Source organism: Hetaerina americana, unplaced genomic scaffold (genome assembly GCF_022747635.1).
Source record: "Hetaerina americana unplaced genomic scaffold, ioHetAmer1.1.p SCAF_6, whole genome shotgun sequence".
NCBI lineage: Eukaryota > Metazoa > Arthropoda > Insecta > Odonata > Calopterygidae > Hetaerina > Hetaerina americana.
In genome coordinates, this window is record NW_027287205.1 from 20618594 (window position 1) to 20641917 (window position 23324).

Here is a 23324-nt window from a genome sequence, read left to right on the forward strand (position 1 = left end):
TTTAATCTGTAATATAACCCTTGCTCCATGAGTGTATCCTAACCTAGTTCTTCTAATAATCTAGATATGCTATTAAATTTATCACAACAAAGTTTAAAAAAATCTAACTCCTCTACACTGTACTTGATCTAATTTGGCAATCAATATAAATTCATGAGGATCCAATATACTAGCAACCTTTTTATTAAATTTCCCTAATACTCCTTTAATAAATCCCAATGTTTTGCTTGCTTGCTCCCATGTTATCTGCAAATGTTTCACCCAGGAGAGGTCAGCTCTTCCTGTAAGTATTCCATTCTTTTCAAAGGGAAATGATGAAGACCAATGGTGTGGTATGGTATATTGTGGGGTGTCAGAGTCAATGTGTCGAGGAGTGGAAAAGAGACAGTAAGGCAAGGAGGAAAGTTGGGAGGTAATGAACTGAGGGTTTACCTTAGCATGTGCCATCTGTACCAAGACCACATTGAGCCAGCCAATCCCATTGCCACTCAACAGCAACCAACGTCAACTAGGGAAAAGTGGATAGGGGATATATATTTCACCCAGGAGAGGTTGAGCGAAAGGGTAACTTCTAAGCATTTAATCAGATTTACACTTGCTTTTTTGGAATTACTGATACAATAGGTGTTTGGGAAGGAACTACGCTTAAACATATCCTGACATGGATGTAATACACTCTTAGAGATTAGCTTTAAATGATATTTACCTTCTTGTCAATTGCTGAGGTGAGAGAATCTTGACAAACGATATTATGTATAATCTGCAGTTATTTTGACAGTCTTTGGCGGAATTATGATCTACAAGTATGTATGTGTATATATCATCAAGGGTAGAGTGACACATTGGATCCCTTCCAATCCTTGATGTGCTCTTTTGGCTACCAGGGCTCATCTAATCTGAATTGTACTTAAATACCTAAGTGATCTGATTTTCATTCAGCATAGTTCTGGCATGGCAAGATAACTATGATCATGGTCATTGAAAATCTAGAGCAAAGTCCATTGAAAGCCCCAAAATCAGAGCAAATACTCTGATATTAGGGTTTTCAATAGACTTTGGACTAGGTAGTATATTTGAGTTCCCTCCCTACTGTAGGACATAAGACATTCCCAGGAATAAGCTTTCATGTCCTTCAAAAACATTGGAGACTCTTTTACAGATGCTTCCTTTTTTTCCTAAGAACCTGACAGGCATAAACTTGACATAAAGAAATCATTAACATGGTTATCAACCCAAAGGTTGTGGTAGGTGATCGTAGAGGTCACCCAGTGCTAAACCCAATGGTGCATAAAATTCCCACATCATGGTATGGGGCCAGATCCTTTCCCTGTTCCGGTTATGGTCTCCCAGGAAGATCTGATACCCAAAAATCACATAGCTTGGGTGGGACTGAGAGAGCCCAGAGAGATGTTCCCGGGAATCACACAGGGGTCCTTCAGTCAGTAGTCCAACTCCCAGACTACCATGATCCCATTAATTTGACATGTAATATCTCAAAAAATTACTAGTCTGCATAATACAGGGTCTATCCCAAATAAAAGTTGTCTTTTGCCAACCTCCATGACACCATGAAAACCACTGACACAATGTGACACTGCTGGACTTCTTTTTGTTTGCAAGAATAAAAAGGAGCTTGAAAGCAACCATTTTGGAATGCTGGATAACATCGAAGAGGAATTGATACCAGAGCGTCAATGCATTCCAGAAAGCGTACCGTGAGATGCAGAGGCACTGAAATTAGTGCATCTATATGCACAAGAGTGCTATTTTCAAGAATTTTAGTAATTCATACTTCGAACCGCAGTCATTTTTTCCCTGGATTTATTCTACTCATATTTGGGAGAGACCATGCATTAATTCCAAATTCAGAATTAGGAATCTTTGGGTCAGGAAGTAGACAGTTTTTCCTGGACATTAACACAATTGGTAGGCTGCAAATTGTAATGGTAATTGTGAGATGCTGCAGAGAGAATTGTTGGAGTCAGCTCCTACACACAGAATTTAGGGTTAGTAAGACAAAGTAATTCATTAAAAGGAAGTAATGTAAATGACAAAGGATGCTAAATGAATGTTAATAAAAGAAAATTATTTTTCATAAGTATATTTTGCATTTGTGTTTGCCTTTTTTACAATTTAGCTTACAATTTTCACTTAATGAACCTTGGTGCAATCCAATATGGACTATAATACAAGTTTATTCTCAAGCTACTTCAGGCATGTAACATTTTAACATATAAATTATTTACATAAAACAAAATATTCAAATACTTATTTGTTCAAGAATTATCCTAATCAATAGGACTATATGGTAAATAATTTTCACTAGGGCAAGAAGCTTGAGAGATTTATTAAATCACATCACAACTAGAACAAATATGATGCTTGGTTCAGGCAGCAATGCATTATTTGAAATTAAAAACAAACTGTAGCTGAAAATAGTTTGGCACATTTTTATGGATGTAATGATAGGGTTTGAGGATGAAAGTTCCCTATTTAACAGACATTACAAGAATAGCTTTGCACATTCTGCAAAACAATTGCTGCTTTTTATTAAAAATCACTTTCAATAATGCTGCTTTTTACATTCAACACTGTGTTACTTTCAGAGAAACTCAAAATAAAATATTTACCCACGCAACTCACGTATGCTCATTGATTTCAACATAAATTGTACCAACAATTCCCTTCTAATAGGTGAAAAACTAAGAAAAAATACAACACACACTAAAAATGACTGGATAAATGCAATATTACTTTTCGTTGATACCTTCTGAATTCATTAAACCAAGTATCCACCATTGAACTTTTACCTGATAGCTTCTAAAACACAAAATCACCCATACTTATGAAAACGACAAAAGTGTTCGCTGCCAAGAATAAATAACATGGTTTCCAATGGTAACCATTATCAATGTGCATGGCAATGAACTAAGGAACAATAAACTGTGGAAGATTAAACGAATACGAATCATTACATAATCTCCACATCGTTTTACTTTGCACAACCCGAAGGACTATTCACAAAACACAGTTGTTTAAACCTTTAAGAATGTTTCAAACCAAAACTCAAAAATACCACTTCTCTCTTTGCAACATTTCTTACTCACTTTAAGTGAGCTAATGCAATACTTCAAATCACCACCACAATAGACTATGTCTACAGCTTGGTAACAACTAAATATAAATCCGAGAATTTAATAAATTACAACATTACACAAAGTTTAATTGATATGACTCAAGAAAAGACTTTCTTCACATTCAATGATATTTGGTTATTGTTAGCTGACTCTGTTTTTTTCTTATAAATGCCTGAGGAGTATCTCATGCCACAGGCTTCAATTACTTTTCTAAGCACTCTCATTAAAACCAATACCGAAGTAACTGACGAATAATCATTCTCTTCTTTTTGATATAAGATAAAGAGGGTAGTTTCCTTGGCAATAGTACTTTAGGAAAATCTTCTAAAGTAGAATACTGCCCCAGCAACTTAATTTTACTAATTTTTATCTGAGCAGAAAATTGAGTGTTGTTTTCATTAGAGAAAGTTCAAAAAATAATGATATCTAAACTATCATTTGACCAGTTCCAATTTGTTAATCTTAAATATAATGCATTAGAATACTTCTTATCCTTTCTTTACTGGTAAACCCGCATGATAAGAGTTTAAGGAAATATATATTACATAAGTGAATGACTTATCAAGAGGAATTAAAAGTTATTACCAATTGAATGAATAAAGATTGTTCCTAGATCTGAGAACTACAATATGCATAACAATATAAATAAGATACTTAAATTCTACTGGAAATTTAAGCTTTTCTATTGAAAACCAACGTTGAATTACCAAATTAAATACAATGATTTATTCACAGCCAGACTAAATAATATTGATTTTCCTGTTAATTACTAACGAAGTAATAATTTATTAACCAGGTGATCACTTTATTGATGCTACCCCTTAAAATTATCACAGGAGAATGATGTAGAAGAGAATCCTATACATGTCAACTTGTCAATATTATGAAAGTAACTTTGAAAGCATTTAGCATTAAGCTTGACATATCAAAAAGTTCATCAATTTTGTTTGAGAACAACATGAGGATAATGAATGATGACCAGATAATTTGCTTTCATTTTTGGTCAGGGATTTCTTTTTTAAATCTGAGGACTTTGAAAGGAAAAAAATTCCATTAATGATATACAGCACAACCCCACTATTCCTGAAAATTGGCTTACTGTGTTTTCCCTTCTCTGCAGGCACATTTTGTACCTCCATACTTCCATCATTCTGATAGGACCAGCCAAGCATCAAACCCTGTTTATCACAGACTCATTAAAACAATGCTCTAAATCACCTCCAAGGTAAATTAAGCGTTATTTCACCTTCCAAACCTCAGATGACCATACAACTACTCTGTATTGAGAAAAAACATATGCCCCTTCCGGATCACCCAACACTTTGCTCAGCATTTGCTCTTGATGGAAAAAAGCAACAATTTAAAGCGGGCCTTAAAAAACCAAAGGCCCTACCATAATTAAAGACATCTCCCAGAGCACTTTTCATTTGTCATTTCTTTGTACTATTCACTCAAGCAACCTAATGCTTTAATTACTTAAAAAGAGTTGGAGGAGAAGTCATCTTGCTTTTTCTCAGATAATTTAAACATGGAGCATTGAAATACCATTCACCTAGCATAGTTCAAGTTTTGAAAACTGGCATCATATCCTCGCAACATATCCTCACACTGCTGCTGGGAATGCCAGAGATGAACAGTTCTTCCCTCGCTGTCTCAGTGCATGAGGGTTTAATTTTCTCTGCAACACACTGGCTCCTCAAGCAACTGACAAGCAAAGGAGAGAATTATGACTGGATGATGGTTGATGGCGCCGGGGAAAAAACTTTGGTGGGACGGATAGCCCCCATTAGAAGGAGCTTGTGTTAACTTGGTCCGTCTTGAGCTTCTGAACTACCCGAGGTGGCAGATCCCCCTGGCCAGCCTTGGTTTGGCCTCCTCTGATGCCGCACCCCTAAACGACTGCTTCCCCCTTGCATATGCTGATCCTCAAGGTCACCCTCATCGGGCACGATTAGCAGGGCAAGGGCCTCCAAAGACTGCCTCACCTATTAGGAAGATAGGAGGAGGATTGAGGGGAATGCATTATAACCAATGGACCCCCATCATCACACCTTTCAAAAGATCTGCTTGGCCCTAGAGTTTCTTCCAGCTCTTTTTTTGGCACCAGATAAACAATGAAGTTTTTAGGAATGAACAAAAGGATGCTCTTCTTACATAAAAAGTCCTTAACCATAGTGTGTTCTTTTCCCACTCTTCTCTCTTCACTATTTGCAAAAAAAGCCTTACTTCCCAAATTAATCGGATCCGCCTCACTCATCTCTACAATTTTCCACAATCTATCTCCTCAGCTCATGGCAGATTTCTACCAACCAGTATAACAGCTAACTTTAGACAAGAACTAAATATAACTTTGATTTTTTCTGCCTATTTTTTCATTCTATTAGAAATATGTTAGGAATAATAAGTCTGTAAATACAATCTTCCAACTTGTGCAATGTGCGCTGTTTTAATAATATCAAAAGACATGGAGTTTGCCATTTCAGCTGCCACCTTTTCCCATTATAGGAATTTATAGGGCTAAACATCCATGGATGTCATTAGCAAAAAAATATTGAGAATGCAGCATTTATGAATGTCCAGGGTTTACTACCATAAACTTTAAGTATATACTATTCTTTACTTAAAAACATCAATAAAAAAAATAAGGTTTTAAACATGACACAACTCGGAATAAATGATATCCCTTTTTTACTTGAAAATATTTAATAGCATGTGAGCTAAAACTCAATATTTTGCAATGGTTTTTAGGTAAAAAATATCACCAAATGAGGTAGGCATTTACAGAGCTTGAATTCAATTTGTGACACATCTTACTTTCAGTAAAATTATTTCTAAAATGATGAAAAAGTTAAGAAACTTACTTTGGCTATTTGATCCAAATTAGTGTTCAAAAATTCTTGGACTTCATTTGCTGATTTGGAATGTAACTGGTTTTGCCACTTCAAAATTTCTTGATATACATCGTCACTGCTGGAATGGAAAAAGAAACCCAGTGAAAAAATATGGTAACTGTGATTACATATTTTTAATTACAACCCCAATCGACTGCCATCAGGGACAGCTAAATTAAATGATGTGTTGGTCAGATAGCAGAGAAACACACAATGAACAACAAAACCCAGAAAACAATTATCCTTAGGCTATTATCTTACTACCACAATGGGTCACAGTTTTTTTGGAAATTTTATGTGAATTTATAATAATAAATTTGCAACCAATAATAAGTATGACAAATCTTCATGTAATAATCTTGAAATTAAATGAGGTCAGCTGCCTCACCCAGTTAAAAAGTCAGGTTTGACAGCTTCCGAAGTTCTCATATACTTCAGAGACACAATGAGGGTTAGGTAATGACCATCTCCCCAGAGCCAATGCAAAAAGGCACAGACATTGTTTCAAAATTTACTCACCTCCCATGGAGCAATGGGTTTTCGATGAACTGGTTCTGTATAAGGCTGATACGATAGAGTAGGAATGCAGCTGAAAGGAAGAGGAGGGAAAGGAGAGCAGTGGATATGAGCAGGATGACAGATGGCCTCGATGCTATTGACAACCACGATGACTCCCCTCTGTCTTTCACAGCACTTTGACCCGTTTTGGCTGGGCTGATCAATCTAGCAGCCCCATTCACCTTTGCTACTGTACAACCTGCAGGGGAAAGGGTGGGCGCATTAGGGTTAAATTACCAGTTTTAACTCTAACAAATTTCACCTATCTCTTAACAAAAAACAATTTGAGTAGAGGGAAATACACCACAACTATTTGAGTAAAATGTGACAAAAATGTTATACATCATTTATGCATGAAATTTGGTGACAACAATTCAACAGTTATTGATGTACACGAATGTCATAGGCTTGTATTATTTTTTTAATTTACTTATAGGAAGCTTTCATTTAAAAAAAAACACACAAACCCAGCAATTCAGGAGAAAAAGGACTCCATCAAAAAAGAAACTCAAAATAAGAAAAGCAACTCATTCCGAGACGGAAAATTTTTAGCATGATATTCCTCTGTGAAATATTTTACCTCCGAGATTACTGAATGTTTTTTTGTCAAATTACTGCATTTTCCTATCGATAATGTGCACCCAGAACTTTGTACTTATCATGAATTTGTATAGATACCGCGTGCTGAGGGATTCAATTCAATTCATTTATTTGAACCGCGAAGTGAAAAGTAAAATTAGGATGTTCGCGGATGACACGGTGATCTATCGGGAGATATCTGGGGATGAGGATCGTTTTATTCTAGAGCAGGATTTAGATTGCATTACTAAATGGTGTTCTAACTGGGGATTGACTCTAAATTATAATAAATGTTCAGTGGTTAATTTCTTTAAAAGATCAACGGGATTTGCTTACAAATTAGCTGGAGGTGACCTAGCAGTAGTTGATACGGTGAAATACCTAGGTGTCACATTCACAAAAGACTTAACTTGGGGGACTCACATACGTAAAGTCTGCGGTCAAGCATATAAAAAATTGGGATTCATTAGACGCATTGTCGGCAAAAGTGACTCGAAGGTCAAGGAACGTTGTTACCACGCTCTTGTAAGGCCTCATTTAGAATACGCATGCAGCGTGTGGGATCCGAGTGAAAAAGGTCTCATTCGGGAAATTGAGAAGGTTCAACGCCGGGCAGCCCGTTTTGTAAAAAATTCCTACGATAAAACGCAAAGCGTCACCGAAATGCTCATGGATTTGGGGTGGGAATCATTGGCTGAGAGACGATTCAATGCAAGATTGAAATTATTAAATAAATTTAGATCCGCATGTTTCAGCACCGAGGTCTCGCAAATTATTCGTACTCCTACATACATTAGTCGCTTGGATCATGCATATAAAATTCGGGAAATAGATGCCAGAACTAGCCGACTCAAGGACTCCTTCTTCCCACGGACAATACGGGATAGCAACTGCAGGGTTATAGATAGCAAAAATTCCACTTGCCACCCTCAGCGTCTAAAAAATAATTAGTTCTATTTAAATGCATGCTCTTCCACTAACCTTATGTGTTTTGCTATAATAACCCATTCTTTCCGAATGACCTCATTCATGTTCTGTTCATCTGTTTTTAAGTTTCCCTTTCAATCCCTCGTCCCTCTCCGCGGGGGCAAATTCCTGCTACCTGCAACGTTGGGTCGCATTCCCTGCCAATTAGAGACTCTTTGGGGGTAGAGTGTTTCGTGGTGCATTTTCATGTGGTAGTGATGTTTCAATTTCTTGCTTGTTGTGTCCTGGCTTCCGTGTTGTAGAATGTTTTTCGTGCTGCATCATGGGGTGCAGTTTTTTAGTTGTTTTGCGGTATATGTGTTTGCATGAGTATTGGATGAAGGGATTTTTGCATGAGTGTGTGCGCTGCTGTGGGTGTAATTTTCCGTGTTGTTTTTTTTGCATGTGGTATTTTTCTTTTTTACGGTTGGTGACCTAACACCCCCCGCCACACGCCCTTGCGGCGGCTTGCGGGGTATTATGTAGATGTAGATGTAGATTCATAGTTATCTTGAACGTGTATAGATGCTGCGCATCTGTATTTACACATATATATGTGTGTAAAAATTATATATAATGTGGGTAAAAATGTCTATGTTTTGATTTTTTCAATTTCCACCACATAACGTGCATCATCATTATTTCAATTATCAGAATATTTTTGTATAGATAACGTGCACGTTATCTATGGGAAAATACGGTTAATTTAAAATGGGTTTGAATCACATTTCAATAGAACCTCTTTGGTTAATCACAAGATTTCCTCGCTAGGTGGGAATTCATAATAGGTTTTGCTGGTGAGCTCACCTTCGCCAGCAAGACCGACTGCAACATCTTTGGCTGGAATGTGCCTCAGTGTGGTGGGTGCGATGGGCAGGGGTGAGGTAGATGAGGGACATGTGAGATGGGAGACTGCCAGGTCTGAGCCACTAGAATCTTCTTCCTCCTCATCCTCTTCCTCGTCCTCCTCCTCCTCTTCATCCTCCTCATCGTTGAGATTCCCGTCATTGCTCCCAGAGTCCACCTCATCCTTCACCACCTGGAGCGACACAAAAGGCATCATCGCCTTGAACTCGCACATCCAAATTTAACACATTTTCCTTGCACCCAAGATTGGTTACCACACAAATTATCTCAGTAACCACATCAAATTATATTTCTTTTACATTCCATTAACATTATTCTCAGCATCATACGAAGAACTTGATCTACATTTTACCATATTTTTTCTTTACTACACTGTTATTTGTAGACTTGGATGATGACACTGGTAATCAAAAACTAAGACACAACTTAATGTTTTTATTCATGATAATTTTAAGGTATTGTGACATATACCATTGGAAAACATTTTAATTAACTTGATTAATAAAAGTCTACAAATAAATTTGGTATAAACCTTGAGTATTAATTCTTTTAGTTAGTCTCCTACAAAATGTATATCTGAAGGTTATTGTATGGACCCTGTTACAAAAACATTAGTATTAACTGAAATTTGTACATGTATCAACACCTACATCAGTGAGTAAGGCTATCTGATGGGATGGAAACATTCTTGAAAAATGAAGCAATCTTATCCTGCTAACATAATAATTATTGTGAGAAGCAAAAGCAATTATTTACATGATTCTTACTCTCTTATTGGCATTAGGCTATACATTATCATTAATAATAGTATGTTTCATGTTAGACAGACAATTTGGCAGATATGATACTTGTTAAAATTAGGAATAGATAAAAATGCTTGTTGTTTCACAAGAGTAAGACATAATAATAAATTGTAACCTTAAAGCAACGAAATCACAGCTTAAATGGATACCTGGGGCTAAAAAAAAAGAGCTTTGAGAGGTCCACAATTTACACTAACCAACTGTTAAAGCCTTTCATCATTTTCAAGTTGGCCTTTACAACTGTAAACTGATCTCCACTTTTTACAGTTTTACCATGAATGGAATTAAATGCCACTATGTGCCTATCAATCGGGGGAATTCATTTCAAAATTCCAAAGAGCATCTATGCTTTTCAGGCCTCAATTACATCAAGTTTTGAAACTAATGAATGTTAATCAGCATTAACATACTAAAATCACTTAAACTAAGAATTTCCACAAAAGTAATGATTTGATTACATTATGAAACATTATGTGCATTCACACACACTTCATATGCATTTAAATGCTAATAGAGATCTTGTTTAATATGAATTGTAAGTCTTTTTTCCTAATTAACAAGTGAAATTCATCACACCATAGTTTATGACAAGATCAAGATCAATACGGCAAGTTAGAACTTAATTAGTAGTATTATCTTTACAATGTAGAATCATAAAACAAATATTAATATTGAACGATTCAAATTGGAAAATGTTGGTCTAGCATTAAAAACCATGGCCATGCTCCAGCAACTGCATTGAAGAATATGCATACAAAAGCATATCTATTTTTACCTCATTGAATCTTTTACAACCCAACTTAACTCATAAACATTTAATGCACACACTTTTCTTTTTGAAACAGAACCATGGAATGAGAATAAACAAAATTACCATCGTTGTTAAGTACCTGGGGTTTGATGATAGAATCCTTTCGAATATCATCACTGGCCCTAGCATTCCGCCACACTTGCACCATCAACTTGTATGTTGCATCCCTGGAGAGAAGGGAGCCAAAGACGTGCTTGTCTTCCTCAGTTGCAACACCCACTGCATTTGGAATAATTTTCGCAGTGCGTTCCTTGGTGACTTTAAGTACGGATACGGTGGGTATAAGAATCTGTGGGAGAAGAAAAAAAAGGCTGGGGATGAATTTAGACTACCCAAGTATTGGTAAAAGAAAATTTCTAAAGAAATTTCTATTATTATAAAAGGAACTTTAGAGGAAATTGGAATGAAAAGACCTTTTTTTGTTCTTAAACATCAATATACCGAGTGATTCACTGTTTCCAATTAAAAATATTGAGTAGACATATTAAACCCCTGAAATCAAGAGGAAATTGACGATCTGTACATAACAATCAATGCAGTCATTAATATAAGTTAAATTATACATTAATAATGGCATTGGCTGCACAAAATTGAATTACATTTCGCTATTGAGTATAGGGAAATGAATTAAAGGTCATAAAACAGGACATATCGCTGAAATTTTGGGAAAAAATAAAGACAATTCCATAAAAAATGGAGTATCAGATATGTTAAACATAGTGGAACATATTGCTTACCTTGGTAACATATCCAAAAACATTAGAATAAAAAGCAAAATAGTTTTTTGTAATATACAGATGTCCTTGGAGAAGTATATCACCAATGAGAGCACAGGAATAATCTGAAAAGAAATAATTCCTTTTAGAATGAGGGAAAGAGCTAATAGTAGCATGTTTGTGTGTGCATATACATAGACAAACACGAGCACACATTTACTATAAATGATATAAAATTTTTAAGTACTTGAAACAGCAAGAAACATAAATCATCACATGTGGAGGTTTTAGAATGGTGGACAGGTGAACCAAAGAATGCCTGGAATGTCTCACTGGACCAGTCTAACTACAGGATACATCTGGCCCAAAGATTACTAGTAATGCAGGGTATTCAGGGTCTATTGGGTTCTCCAACATCAAGATAATATTTTGAGATAAAATGAAATGATTTTCCAGGAATGAATAATTTGTATTTTAAGGTAATCGGTTAAGGTAGGTTTTGGATGGACACAACTACCAAACAAACATTTTATTACTCCTAACAAAACACAAAATCCATCATCCTACTCTATATCAGGTCCCTCTTCATCTCCGAGTACTTTCTTCCTCCCTTCATCCAGTCCAACATCCCTATCCTGTTCCTTCCCTTTCCTCTTTTGCCCAACATTCTCCCCTCTAATACAGTCTTCAACATCCCACTGCCGGTCAACACTCCCTTCATCCACTTTTCCTGCCTCCATAGGATTGCTCCCAGCAAACCCCTCTCTTGGCCACCATACCAAGTATTTCCTCATTTGTTTTCTTCTCTGTCCATTTCACCTTCTCCATTCTTCTCCACACCCACATTTCAAAAGCCTCCAGTCTAAGTCAATCCTCCTGCTTCAATGACCATGTTTCCACATGAAACACAGCTACGCTCCATATCAAAGTTTTTACGAGTCTTCTCTTAACATCCTTACTCAAAGTCCCTGTCATCAACTCCCTCCTCCTTGTGAAAGCCTCTTTGCCTAGCGCAATTCTTCTCCTTACGTCCCTACTACTTAGACCGTTTTGGTCCAAAAGACTACCGAGATACGTAAACTGTTCTACCTGTTCTAGTTTTTTCCCTCCTATTTTAATGTTAAGCTTAGCCTTTTTCTTTCTAGAAAATCGCATAACCTTTGTTTTATTAATATTGATTCTCATCCCATACCTGTCGCACTGAATTTCCAATTCACTCAGCAATGCTTGCATCCCCTTGGCTGACTGACAAACTAAAGCTTGGTCATCAGCAAACCTAACTGATTTTACGAATTCCCTGCCCACTTTCATTCCTACCTCCAGTTCTTCCCATGCCTCTTTAATCATTTCCTCTGCATACAGGTTGAACAGCAACGGTGATAATGGGCATCCCTGCCTCACACCCCTTCCTAACACTGCCCATCCTGACTCCCCGTTCCCCACTCGCACCTGAGCAGTCTGAGACATGGACAGGTTGCGGATTAGCCTCCTTTCCCTCCAATCTATTCCTATTTTCTGCAATATACTCATTAGTTTTTCCCAATTCACCCTATCAAACGCTTTTTCGAAATCTACGAAACAGGCAAATACCTCCTGGTTGTGTTCTATATTCCTCTCGATTAATAATCTCATTACTGCAATGGCATCACGCATACCTCTCCCCTTCCTAAACCCGAACTGATCATCCCCTAAGTAATCATTTGCCCTACTCTCTATCCTTTTGTTGATGATCCTGAGAACCACTTAAGCTGCGTGGGATATTAAACTTGTTCTGTAGTCCTCACGTGATGTAGCCTTTATCTTTTCCGGCATGGGAACTAACACGGAAATCACAAAGTCTTTCAGCCAGATTCCTTCCTCATATATACTACGAATCAGGAATGAATGATAAGATAATTATTATTACAGAAAGATCAGGGTATCCAAATCATTAATAGTTCTTAACTAATGATGGCAGTTACTTTCAGAAGTCTGTAAACCATCACCTCCATGCTGACAAATGGAAGAAAGGTGAAAACATTTGTCATATCGGGGGAAAATGGCTAACTGGCACTAATATATCCTGTCAGAACTGCTTACAACTAATACAGCCTGAAGTGCCTGAAAGCCACTGAATGCCACAGGTGAGAGCATGCACACTTTTGAAAATGATGCAATAAAATCAACAAAATAACTAATGAAATCACTGTTTACACAATATGAATAATCATTTCAAGTACATGAAAATATTCATGCATAAAATGTTTCAAGGGTATGAGACATCATGTAAGTTGGGAACACTACAAATGTAATAAGATGTGTTTTTCGATACCAGAAAGAGAAAATATCTATTTTCGATTAATATCTGATATCTTATTAATTATACAGCTGACTGCCTGAATTTCATGATTTTTCCAGTAATATCAATAAAGTGATAATTAGTGGTATGCCATGTAGGATTTTTTTCAGTGAATCTAATCACAAAACAAATGAAAAATTTTTTCAAATGGTTAATAACGAAAGGTTATTTTTTATAAAGTAAGGTAGACGTCACTGGGTTATGTACAACAACATGAGATTCAGAGGAGGCTTTTGTCTTAAAGCTGCACAATACTACAACTAGCAACCACTACCACTTATCACTTAATACAATATTTCTACAACACCAACAACTTATTCAACATGTTATGAAAACACAAAACGTTTTCAGCAAAGTTAATTGTTTGATAATACAATTCACTCTTTTTAAAATCACAGAGGCTGCTGCCCTAGAGAAATTAGAAGTCCTGAGCAAGAGTTTAAATTATCTGAGCAATTCCCTAAACTAAGAGAGCCAACTGACAAACCACCTGACAAGTTTTGCCAAAGAATGCAATCAACAACTGCCAAATTTCACTTGCGTGATATTTATGCAATCATGCTCGTTTGTGAATAGTTTTCGCAGAAAGTATTCTCGCAGCCTTACCATGATAATCTTAAAAGGGTGGCTCCACCTCGGAGTTCACTGCCTCAATTCAATTGTTTCCAGTACACTTGCCCCATCACATACATCATTACATGTAAAGAATTAATTTGAATCGTTTATATTTGTCACTTCAAAATTTAACATTATATCTTGATTAAGCGCCGGTTATGTTTTTTTTTATGGTTCAAATGGCGTCAAAGTTAAGACTTAGCGGGGGCCACTGTTTCCACTTCACAATAGTCGATTAAAAATGGCAAAAGTTCGCTAAAGAATGGCAAGAAATTTTCGAATCAACTGCAATGCCGCTGAAAACTTCTGCTTATGCGGAGTCATGAAAGAAATATGCAGCGACGGATTTCTAAGACGCGGGCATCCGAAATTATAAAACCAACATTCGTCAATACTCCCGATTAAAAACAGTACGCATACGACAAACGGGGTTAATTTAACTATGAAATAAAAGTCAATGGATACTTTTCGTCCTCATTCGTTAACTTTTACTTCTCGCGGGTGACACTGAATTAAACACGCAATGAATACACTCCATCGATCACGGGAAAATCTAACAATCCTTACGCGAGAAATATTCTGACGTAATAATCTACCACTACAAATCTACGTGCAAACATTACAGATAGTTAAGCTCTTCCACTATGAGTTTCCCATACGCAAGCGAGTAAGACATGTTTCGATTTACAAATCTTTTGAACCTGATTCGATTGGCTGGAATCAACAGTAAAGACTCGCGCGAGAATATACGTATTCTGGATTTTACAATTCTGAAAACACTGCATTCGTTGAAAGAAATGGATAACTGATAATAATTAAGTAATTCGGTAACAACAACGTCACGGCTATGCGAGGCTAAACCATTTTGATTCTTTGTCGAAACACTTGCGCTCAAAAATAAAACGATCAACATCCATCCGCCAATTCACGAAAAACATCTTTTAATATTAATTTTGGCTTCAATGATAATACAATTTAGAAGATGAAAAGCGAATATTTATCTTGATAAAATAGCATGGCGTCCAAATATTAAATATCGTACATTTATATTCATGTGACAACGCATATATTATTCATCAACTTTCAATTCTACACGGTTACACCAGAAAGGACTGAACAAAATGGCAAAAAAGTGGATATCTGACCATAGGACAACACATTTCTGCAGGCTCCCTTTAAAAAATTGATTAGACTCTCTTAAAGACTTTCGCTAAATTAAATTTTACACACCTTTACGTCGAAATTTAGCATGTATTACAATGAACAATAAAACAAACGCACGAGGGTGATTTCATTTAGATACGAGGTTGTTGTGAGCAGTTAAACAGCATTACTAACTCTGAAACTAAATAATCACGGAAAGATAGTGCCAGGGGAGAAAATATCTCAAGGATATCTGGCGAAGCAAGGAAATATTCCCGTATAATTCATTATTATTTTAGAATATCACCATAATTTACCGTAAATTTTCATCATTTTTTATATACAAAGAATGAACTGCACACTTCGTCGTATGTCCAAATCACGGAAGGGCCACAAAAGAGAAATATCCTCGTTATTGAGCAGGGGTGCCTGGGGACGACTGTTCCCTGCACATCATGGACCACAGGTTTCTGGTCAATATTAAATTACTACATCGCGAAAGTTTAAGTTTTTTGCGATTCCACATCAACGAACTAACACTGCATTACAGATGCGGCATTAATGTAAATGAAGGAATGGAAAAACTGTGCGGACCACTCTTAAAAATGGGTATTCAGTAATATAAGGTAGAGTACTGGATGGTTTACCAATACACAAGCCATAATTAAGACACATCCTTTTCCTATTACCATCAGATCAGTTTGGAAAAGCTACCCATGCGATGCCATCATAGGTTTTTAATTAAAACCAACATTTAGGGAAAAGGGGCCAGTAGGCTCATTTTCACTCAGTGGTGGTGTGAACGAGTATTGAATAAAAATGTGCGGAAGCCAAGTTTCAAAAAATAATTATTTCAGACGGGACCGATTGCGATGAACTGGACCAAAAATAAACAAAATATGTGTTTAGGAATCGACCCCTGAGTGGCACACTTTCATCAGACATTATTATTATTAAAGGTAATCTCATGGTTAACGTGGGTTTTGGATGGACACAACTATCAAATAAATATCTTGTCACTATTAACAAAACATCACCAGACATGTCAACGGATTAAACTTGGACCGCGCGCGCTTGGGGCCAATCAGAGAGGCTTTTCTGTGTAAGGATGGAGACACACCGCAGTTGGTGGTCGCGGAAAAAAACAAATGTCAGACGACTCACAGTTGAGCACCCTTTCCTCCGGGGCAACTTGCTTGAAGTGCCTGTGGAACTTCTTCTGCCTCGCTTTGCTAGAGCCAGGCGTCGGAACGACCGGCTCGGCTCCCTCAACCGCGGACACCGTGACTGTAGAGGCACAGTGGGCGGCTGCAGACGCCGACGACGAGGAGGACGAAGATGCTTGACCGGATCGGACGCTGGCCTGGGTCATCGCGGGAGCGCTCGTGCTCAGCTGCTTCAGCGCTTGCCTGTTAAAAGGTACGAAAGAGACGGTCAATATCACGCTTCGAATCGCCCGGCAGGGGACGATAAAGTAAAGAAAATTGAGAATAATATGCACTGAAAATCTCACGAGAAAATTTCAAACGTGCTACCTTCCTCGTGGAACCTGAGCGGTTGAGTTGAACTGACCGACACATGACAACAAGAACATTCAGCAGGTTTGGATTAGCACCAAAATCTACGACATTAGGTGCACACACCCATGCCACCTCATGCTGGTCCCTATATTGATCAAGAGAAAAACTTTAAACCTTCCATCATATGCAAAGTTATCGAAAAAGAGCATTTGTCAATTCTTTTTAAGGGATGCTGGGTGGAATCCATAATTACTGTTTTCCAGATTCAAATATTTATAAACAAATAAACAATCATTTAGCAATGGTTACTAGGTGTGACGTGCTGATGGTGTTTGATTTTTGCATACGAACTCGGTACGCGGAACATCAATTTGATTCTTCTAAATGGTGATTAATCCGAAAGATGCAAGAAAAAAGGCTATGACCGCTATTTGAGAAAGGAATAAATAATTAATTTTTACATTACATCCCCATTCGTGGAAGCGCGGAGAGATAATACTGGTGTCGGAAATTTTCTGTTTACAACTAATTAACAGCTACGGTTTTTAAAATGTTGCCTCTTTAAGTATTTATTGAAATTGAGAACGAAGGAAAGAAAACTCGTAGCGACATCTGCCCCTGGGAACAATTAAAACAACGTTTTTGCAGAAGTATTATCGACTCATGTTCAGCTCCCAGGTAAGCTGTCGCATAAAGATACGCAAACGGCTATAATTAAACACTTTTGAAATGGCCCTATACCTAGGGACGGGCGATGATGGTATTTCCATCGTCACAACGACGGGGAGAGGGAGAGCCAGCCGCCTTCCAGTGTCGGGGCTTACCTCCGCTCACCGCTGAGGAGAAAAACAAGACTACCGCTCACCGTGGGTCCTCACTCCCCCGGAGGAGACCCGAATCAATTCACGGCGACCTCAACCCACCTCGTTGAAAGTCCCGAGCCGTGAGTGACGGCTAATTCTCACCGAAAACGGGCACGTAGAAGGGGTAAATGGAAACGAGATGAGACTGCTCCATTTGACGACATATGAATTCTGGCAACAGAGACCTCGGAGTGGGCACGATAATTCAGAACATTCTGAAGCCGAGGATAGACATGCTTAAATTAGAAACTGCGCACATCGAACCCAATTAACGGAGTTCCCCAGGAGTCCACCTGATACGGAGTTGATTAAATAAATGTAAAACTCGGGCTCTCTTCTACCAACAAACAGAATATTTGACGTTAATTCAGCGATGCTTTAGGCTGGTATGGCACTAAACCATTATCTTGGCTCCCAATCCCCAATGGGCATTTATCGCGTCATAAAATTCGTCTTCACTCCTTGAATTTTTTCTTATCTTTATTCTTTATTGGTCCTCTTCTTTCTTTTCCCATTCCGCCAACCACCTACGGTGGACATTGAGGGCATGCGTTGCCCTCAATGTCCACCGTAGTCACCCGCTAGTCACATACGGGTAAAACATACAAACACACCAGCTAGTCATTCGCATCATAGAAGAATATAGTATATATTACCCTCACGAAGTACAATGTGTCCATGTTAACTCGTAACTCTGGTGAAGATTTACTCATTCAAAGCATTCTACCGATTAAATGTAGGTTTTGGACGTTCCTAAACGATGTACATAATATCTTCTGCGAATTGCGAGAACTATGTACTTCATGATTTTCCTATATTACTTTCTCCATCATTTCATCGTATTTTTCCCACTCCCATCATTTCATCCCATAATCTTCCTTCATATTACTCAAAAAGCATATTAACTTCTTTACTTGAACCCGACAATCTTACCATACATTATCACTTCGGCCTTGTCGGCCTTGTTAATGATGTTAAATCACAGTACTTACTAATATATCCTTCACGCAATTTTTCTACATTTGCAGTAACTCTCCTAGCAACTGCCCCTCTGCGCCCACCATTTTAAAAATGTTGTCACTTTTTTCCTCTCTGTCCAAGATATTTTCTTCATTATTTTCTGAACTTGCATCTAAAAAGCTGGGAAAGTTAATTAACTTCAGGAATAATAGGAAAGCATCATGGAAACCATCAATTACGAAGTTTATGAAAACTTATACTTTCGGAAAGCAAACCAGTTTTGGTGTCCTAAGCACTCGCCAGCATGGAAAACCTTGTTGCTAGATGGGAACCGCGTTGGAAGAGTGTGGCGAACCCGACGAGTGGGTCTCCCACCAGGCGAACTAGGCCGGAAAGACATGTACACCGACGCCAACCATTTAGAAAGAGCAATAAGGGTTGGGCTCGACATTACTGCGGCAAAATGGAAGCAGAACACAAAAAGAATATGAGTGCAAGTGAAATTTAATGGATATTATTGATTTGCTTTCATGCAATTGGATTTTAAAATAACCTGCATAGAGGCTAGAGAGGCCTGCTTGTGTATGGCCCACGCCCACAGTAAGGCCCGAATCCTGGTATGCACTTGGGACTAGGGTGGAAAGGAAGGAAACATCTTTCCTTGGGCAAATTGAGTAGTTGGATCGACTTTTATTGATTAGAGTCTACCAAATAAAATCATAGTTTTTGAGTATTTTTAAAACGTTCCCATTGTCATTTTCGGGGTGCTGGGTTGCTTGATATTAACAAAATTTTATTCACTCGTTTAACATTAAACAAATGGGCCCTAACTTTAAAATTTTGCTTTTACCATGTACATATACATACTGTACATGGTATTAAATTAAAATTAAAATAATATGGTACAAACGTACCATATTATTTCAATTTTCCTAATTAGGAAAATATAATGTTACAAAATTACAGAATAAATAAAAGGACAAGAAATATATTAGTTTACAAAATGATAAATAATTTTTAAATTTCCACGATCTGACCAATATGTGGTTCATTGATTGTCTGCCCTAAGGTGCCGCATTGAAATGTAAACCGAGGCAAGACTCAGCCCAGGCTGAGCCTAAAAAAAACACAAAAAATTTCGAATATAAAAACGAAGAAAATATAAATTAAGTGAACGGACATTCATTAAAAATGAATTTGGTATTAGTGTTAGCGAAGAAATATGGTTTTGCTCATTTATTCCAAGATACGTCTTTCGAAGGAGAATGAGTCGACTCATGGCATTATAAAAACGTCCGAAGAAAGTTAATATTTACAGTAATTTTGTAGATACTAAATAACCAACATATAAACATATATTAGCACAAACTAAACGGAATACAGCTGTTTAATACTTTAAATTATTTATATTAAAAAACAATTACAATAGTAGTTTTCAACAGATTTTTAAATCTTTGGAAGTCAGAATCTTAGTCAGGGAGTACAATGAAAAATCGATTCACTCCTAATTATATGTAAGGTTTAACATGGGTTCCATGGATCATCGTCGAATCGACTGTGAATGTTACTTCACTCTTACGTGGAGCAGTCAAATGCAGTCATTACGCTACGAAGAGTACTCTCTCCACGCGGATGGCGGTGCTCATCGCCCAATAGAATCTGACCGACCCCCTCACCTCCTCTCCGACGACCAGCACAGCACGAACACACTGCATCCGCTGTTTTTCCTCGGGTGGGCCGCACCTACGGGGGCGGCGGAGTTGGTGGCAGGGACAGCTGGGACCAAAGCCCCCGGGGCGGTCGCCCCTTGGCTGCCTGCCTTGTTGACTGTGTCGCACCCCACGGTGAACGAGACGACGGCTGGGGAAGCTGGCTTAGTGGCGCTCAAATCTTAAGGGGAAGGGGGGTATAGTTCGCATAATGACCGAGGTTAATGCAAGTGTGAAGATTGCATAAGTCACTAGATGATTGATTAGGGAAAACCACAAAACCTTGATCTACAAAAACTAAACACACTCAATGAGCCTATCTCCTTGTCCATTCACGATGCACACATAAAGGTATCCAATTCACGCTTAAGTCTGTGAACTGAGTGATAAAAATACATATTTAACTCCTTGCTGCTTCGCATCCACTTCCATTTCCATCTTGGCACACAAATTATGAAAAATCTTCCGGAAGAGAGATGACATTGCCATTTATCCGCGACGGCCTATTACTAATTCATGGTGATATTCTTGATGATAGATGGCTACTTGAGATTGAACCCTTTATTTTCAGGTAATATGAAATTTCAGATCCGCATATATTTCTTCATACGAGAAAATTAGTGAGCAATCATAAGTAGTAGAAAGTTCCGAGGGTACGGATCAGCTTTATTGTTGGACAGATGAACACCTAACTCCCTCAAAGGTACTCTTCGTTTTTCTCTTGTTGAAACGGCATCGAGAGAACTAGGAAAACGGAAAATGGCACGACCCTTGATGGAGAATATTTTCTTGAAATTCTATCTGCTTTAGACAGAAATCAAGACTTAACACAAGAGTAACCGAAAATTCGGGTCGAGGGATCATTCCTTCATCGTTGAAGGAAATGCGGGAAGAGTCCGATGATCGGCGGAATGAATGTGTCTTCAAGCTTCATTCGGAAGAAGGGAGCCGAGGTGACATTCCAGCCCGCGGCCGGGCCCATGTGCCAAAACGTATGCAAGGTCGCTTACTCAAAGCCTCAAATCAATTAGTTTGCTTTTAGAGACGTCCACAGCCGAAGCGGATGAGACTGACGGTTACTGAAATCGGCAGACGACCACCAGAGAGTGAAGTCACCGGTCATGGTGCTCTCCAAAGGCAGAAATTCGGAGATGTCCTTCGCGGCGATGGCAACACCCCTCTCCAATTGAAGGGTCAGGATGGTCTGCGGTCACCAAAAGAAAGTTCCCATTGCTTCACAGTGAATCGAGGTTCATACCTAGGAACGGGTAAATTAGTGAACAAGATGTCCAAACAAGCCGGAATCTCTAGCGTAGCAAATCTAGTTATTACAATTCGCGTTCCGGTCCATTAAATATCAGCAGTTAGTTGCGTGAAACAGTAATTTCGCGAGAAGAGCAAACTAAAAGGGAAGATGAACACACGGAACGGAATGGAAGCATGAGGAAAATCGGCAAAAGTGCAAAAAATGGAGGAAATAGGAGGCGGACACAAATTAACACCTAGGAAACAAAAGCTTAGATTTTTAACCACGTGTATCTGAACAGACGCACGAAAGAAACTTATCTACATCACCCGATGCTATCTTAAACAGCTTACAAAAGCGACGTGGAAAGAAAATGTGAGGGAGATGTGATCGGTTGCGGAAGGGGGAATGGGTTGAGCAAGGAAAGCCTTCGCTGCAACATGTCCCGAGGCATCGCCGCCCCTTCGCCTACCTCCCCAATTGGATCGGCCCCATAGACGGACGGAGGCGGGGCGGTGTCGTCCCACCGGGGGGGGGGGGGAGAGGGAGACATGCACGACAAAAAGAACAACTGCACCGAGTACGGCAACCCAATTCCGAAACGGGACGAATTCTTCGATAAATCGATGCCTAAGCGGTCAAGAGGGCAAAGCCATTAGGGTGGACCGGAGAGAGGTGGTGCGCCACGGGAAGGTGCAGCAAATGGGTCTGTTGTCGCGGTGTCTGGTGCATGGGTTGGCTATACACGCACCCGGATGATACGCACGGTCGTTTCAATGACTAGAAGAATCTAGGAACTAGAGACCCATTATCAAAATGTCTCTAATACGGAATTTACATGGTGCAGTAAAGGAAATATTGAAATAATTAAGGAAAGAAAAATACAGCTTTGTTAATTCCACTTAATGTTGTATGTTAACAAAGCTGTATTTGTCTTTCCGCATTGGATTAATTCCACAAAAGTCAAGCTTGAAACTACGAAGGTTATTATGTAATACTTACGTTTGTCGGATGGAAACCTCCATCATATTACAATTTAATGAAAGATTAAAATAATATAAACCACAACTCAAATTATCCTTTCAAATTGAAAAGCGTTCCCGATAAAAACTAAGGTAATTGAACGATATATGCACTGACAAGAGAATAGTGAATCGGGTAATACCTCTTGTCACAATAGCTCATCAGCATCCTAAGACGGAGAACTAACACGCTTACACCGTTTATAATACCTAGTATGTTTACTGGAAACCCCGATTTATTCATCGTACGGATTCAATAGTGGCTGGTTCTTAATGACTAATCACGTTCCCTTTCACGGTCGCCATGGGATCTTTGTCGAAATACATACTTTACACTCGCATAAAACCATCACAATATTTGCAGGCAGGACGATTCCCATTTCCTACACAGGTATATTTTATGTACAATCAGCCAAGTCTGAATCTGGGTACTGCTTCCTTGGAGGTGCATGCTTAGTGATTATGTGAATGCTACAAAGGGCTCCAATCGCACTCGGTCTTTCATATCTGGCACTTGATAGCTTATAGGTTCAAACATCATTTGGTTAGGGTTTTGATTTTAAATTAATCACACATTCAA

The 23324-nt window shown here is 38.3% G+C and overlaps 1 protein-coding gene across 5 annotated transcripts in view; it reads right to left on the bottom strand.

Annotated features, from left to right (window-relative positions):
• Window positions 1-2085: 2085 nt before the first annotated feature.
• The window catches only part of LOC139695305 (GRAM domain-containing protein 2B-like), a 568636-nt gene continuing 547397 nt past the window's right edge, over window positions 2086-23324 (bottom strand). For 4 of the 5 annotated variants that reach the window (XM_071594009.1, XM_071594010.1, XM_071594007.1 and 1 more), the window contains 7 exons: window positions 16589-16833; window positions 11350-11453; window positions 10692-10901; window positions 8939-9170; window positions 6548-6785; window positions 5999-6107; window positions 2086-5122 (listed from right to left, as the gene is read on the bottom strand). In XM_071594009.1, the coding sequence (XP_071450110.1) occupies window positions 4940-5122; window positions 5999-6107; window positions 6548-6785; window positions 8939-9170; window positions 10692-10901; window positions 11350-11453; window positions 16589-16833 (1321 nt within the window). In that variant the 3' untranslated portion in view covers window positions 2086-4939. The remainder of the gene's footprint in view (window positions 5123-5998; window positions 6108-6547; window positions 6786-8938; window positions 9171-10691; window positions 10902-11349; window positions 11454-16588; window positions 16834-23324) is intronic. The other variant, XM_071594008.1, reaches the window with a different exon arrangement.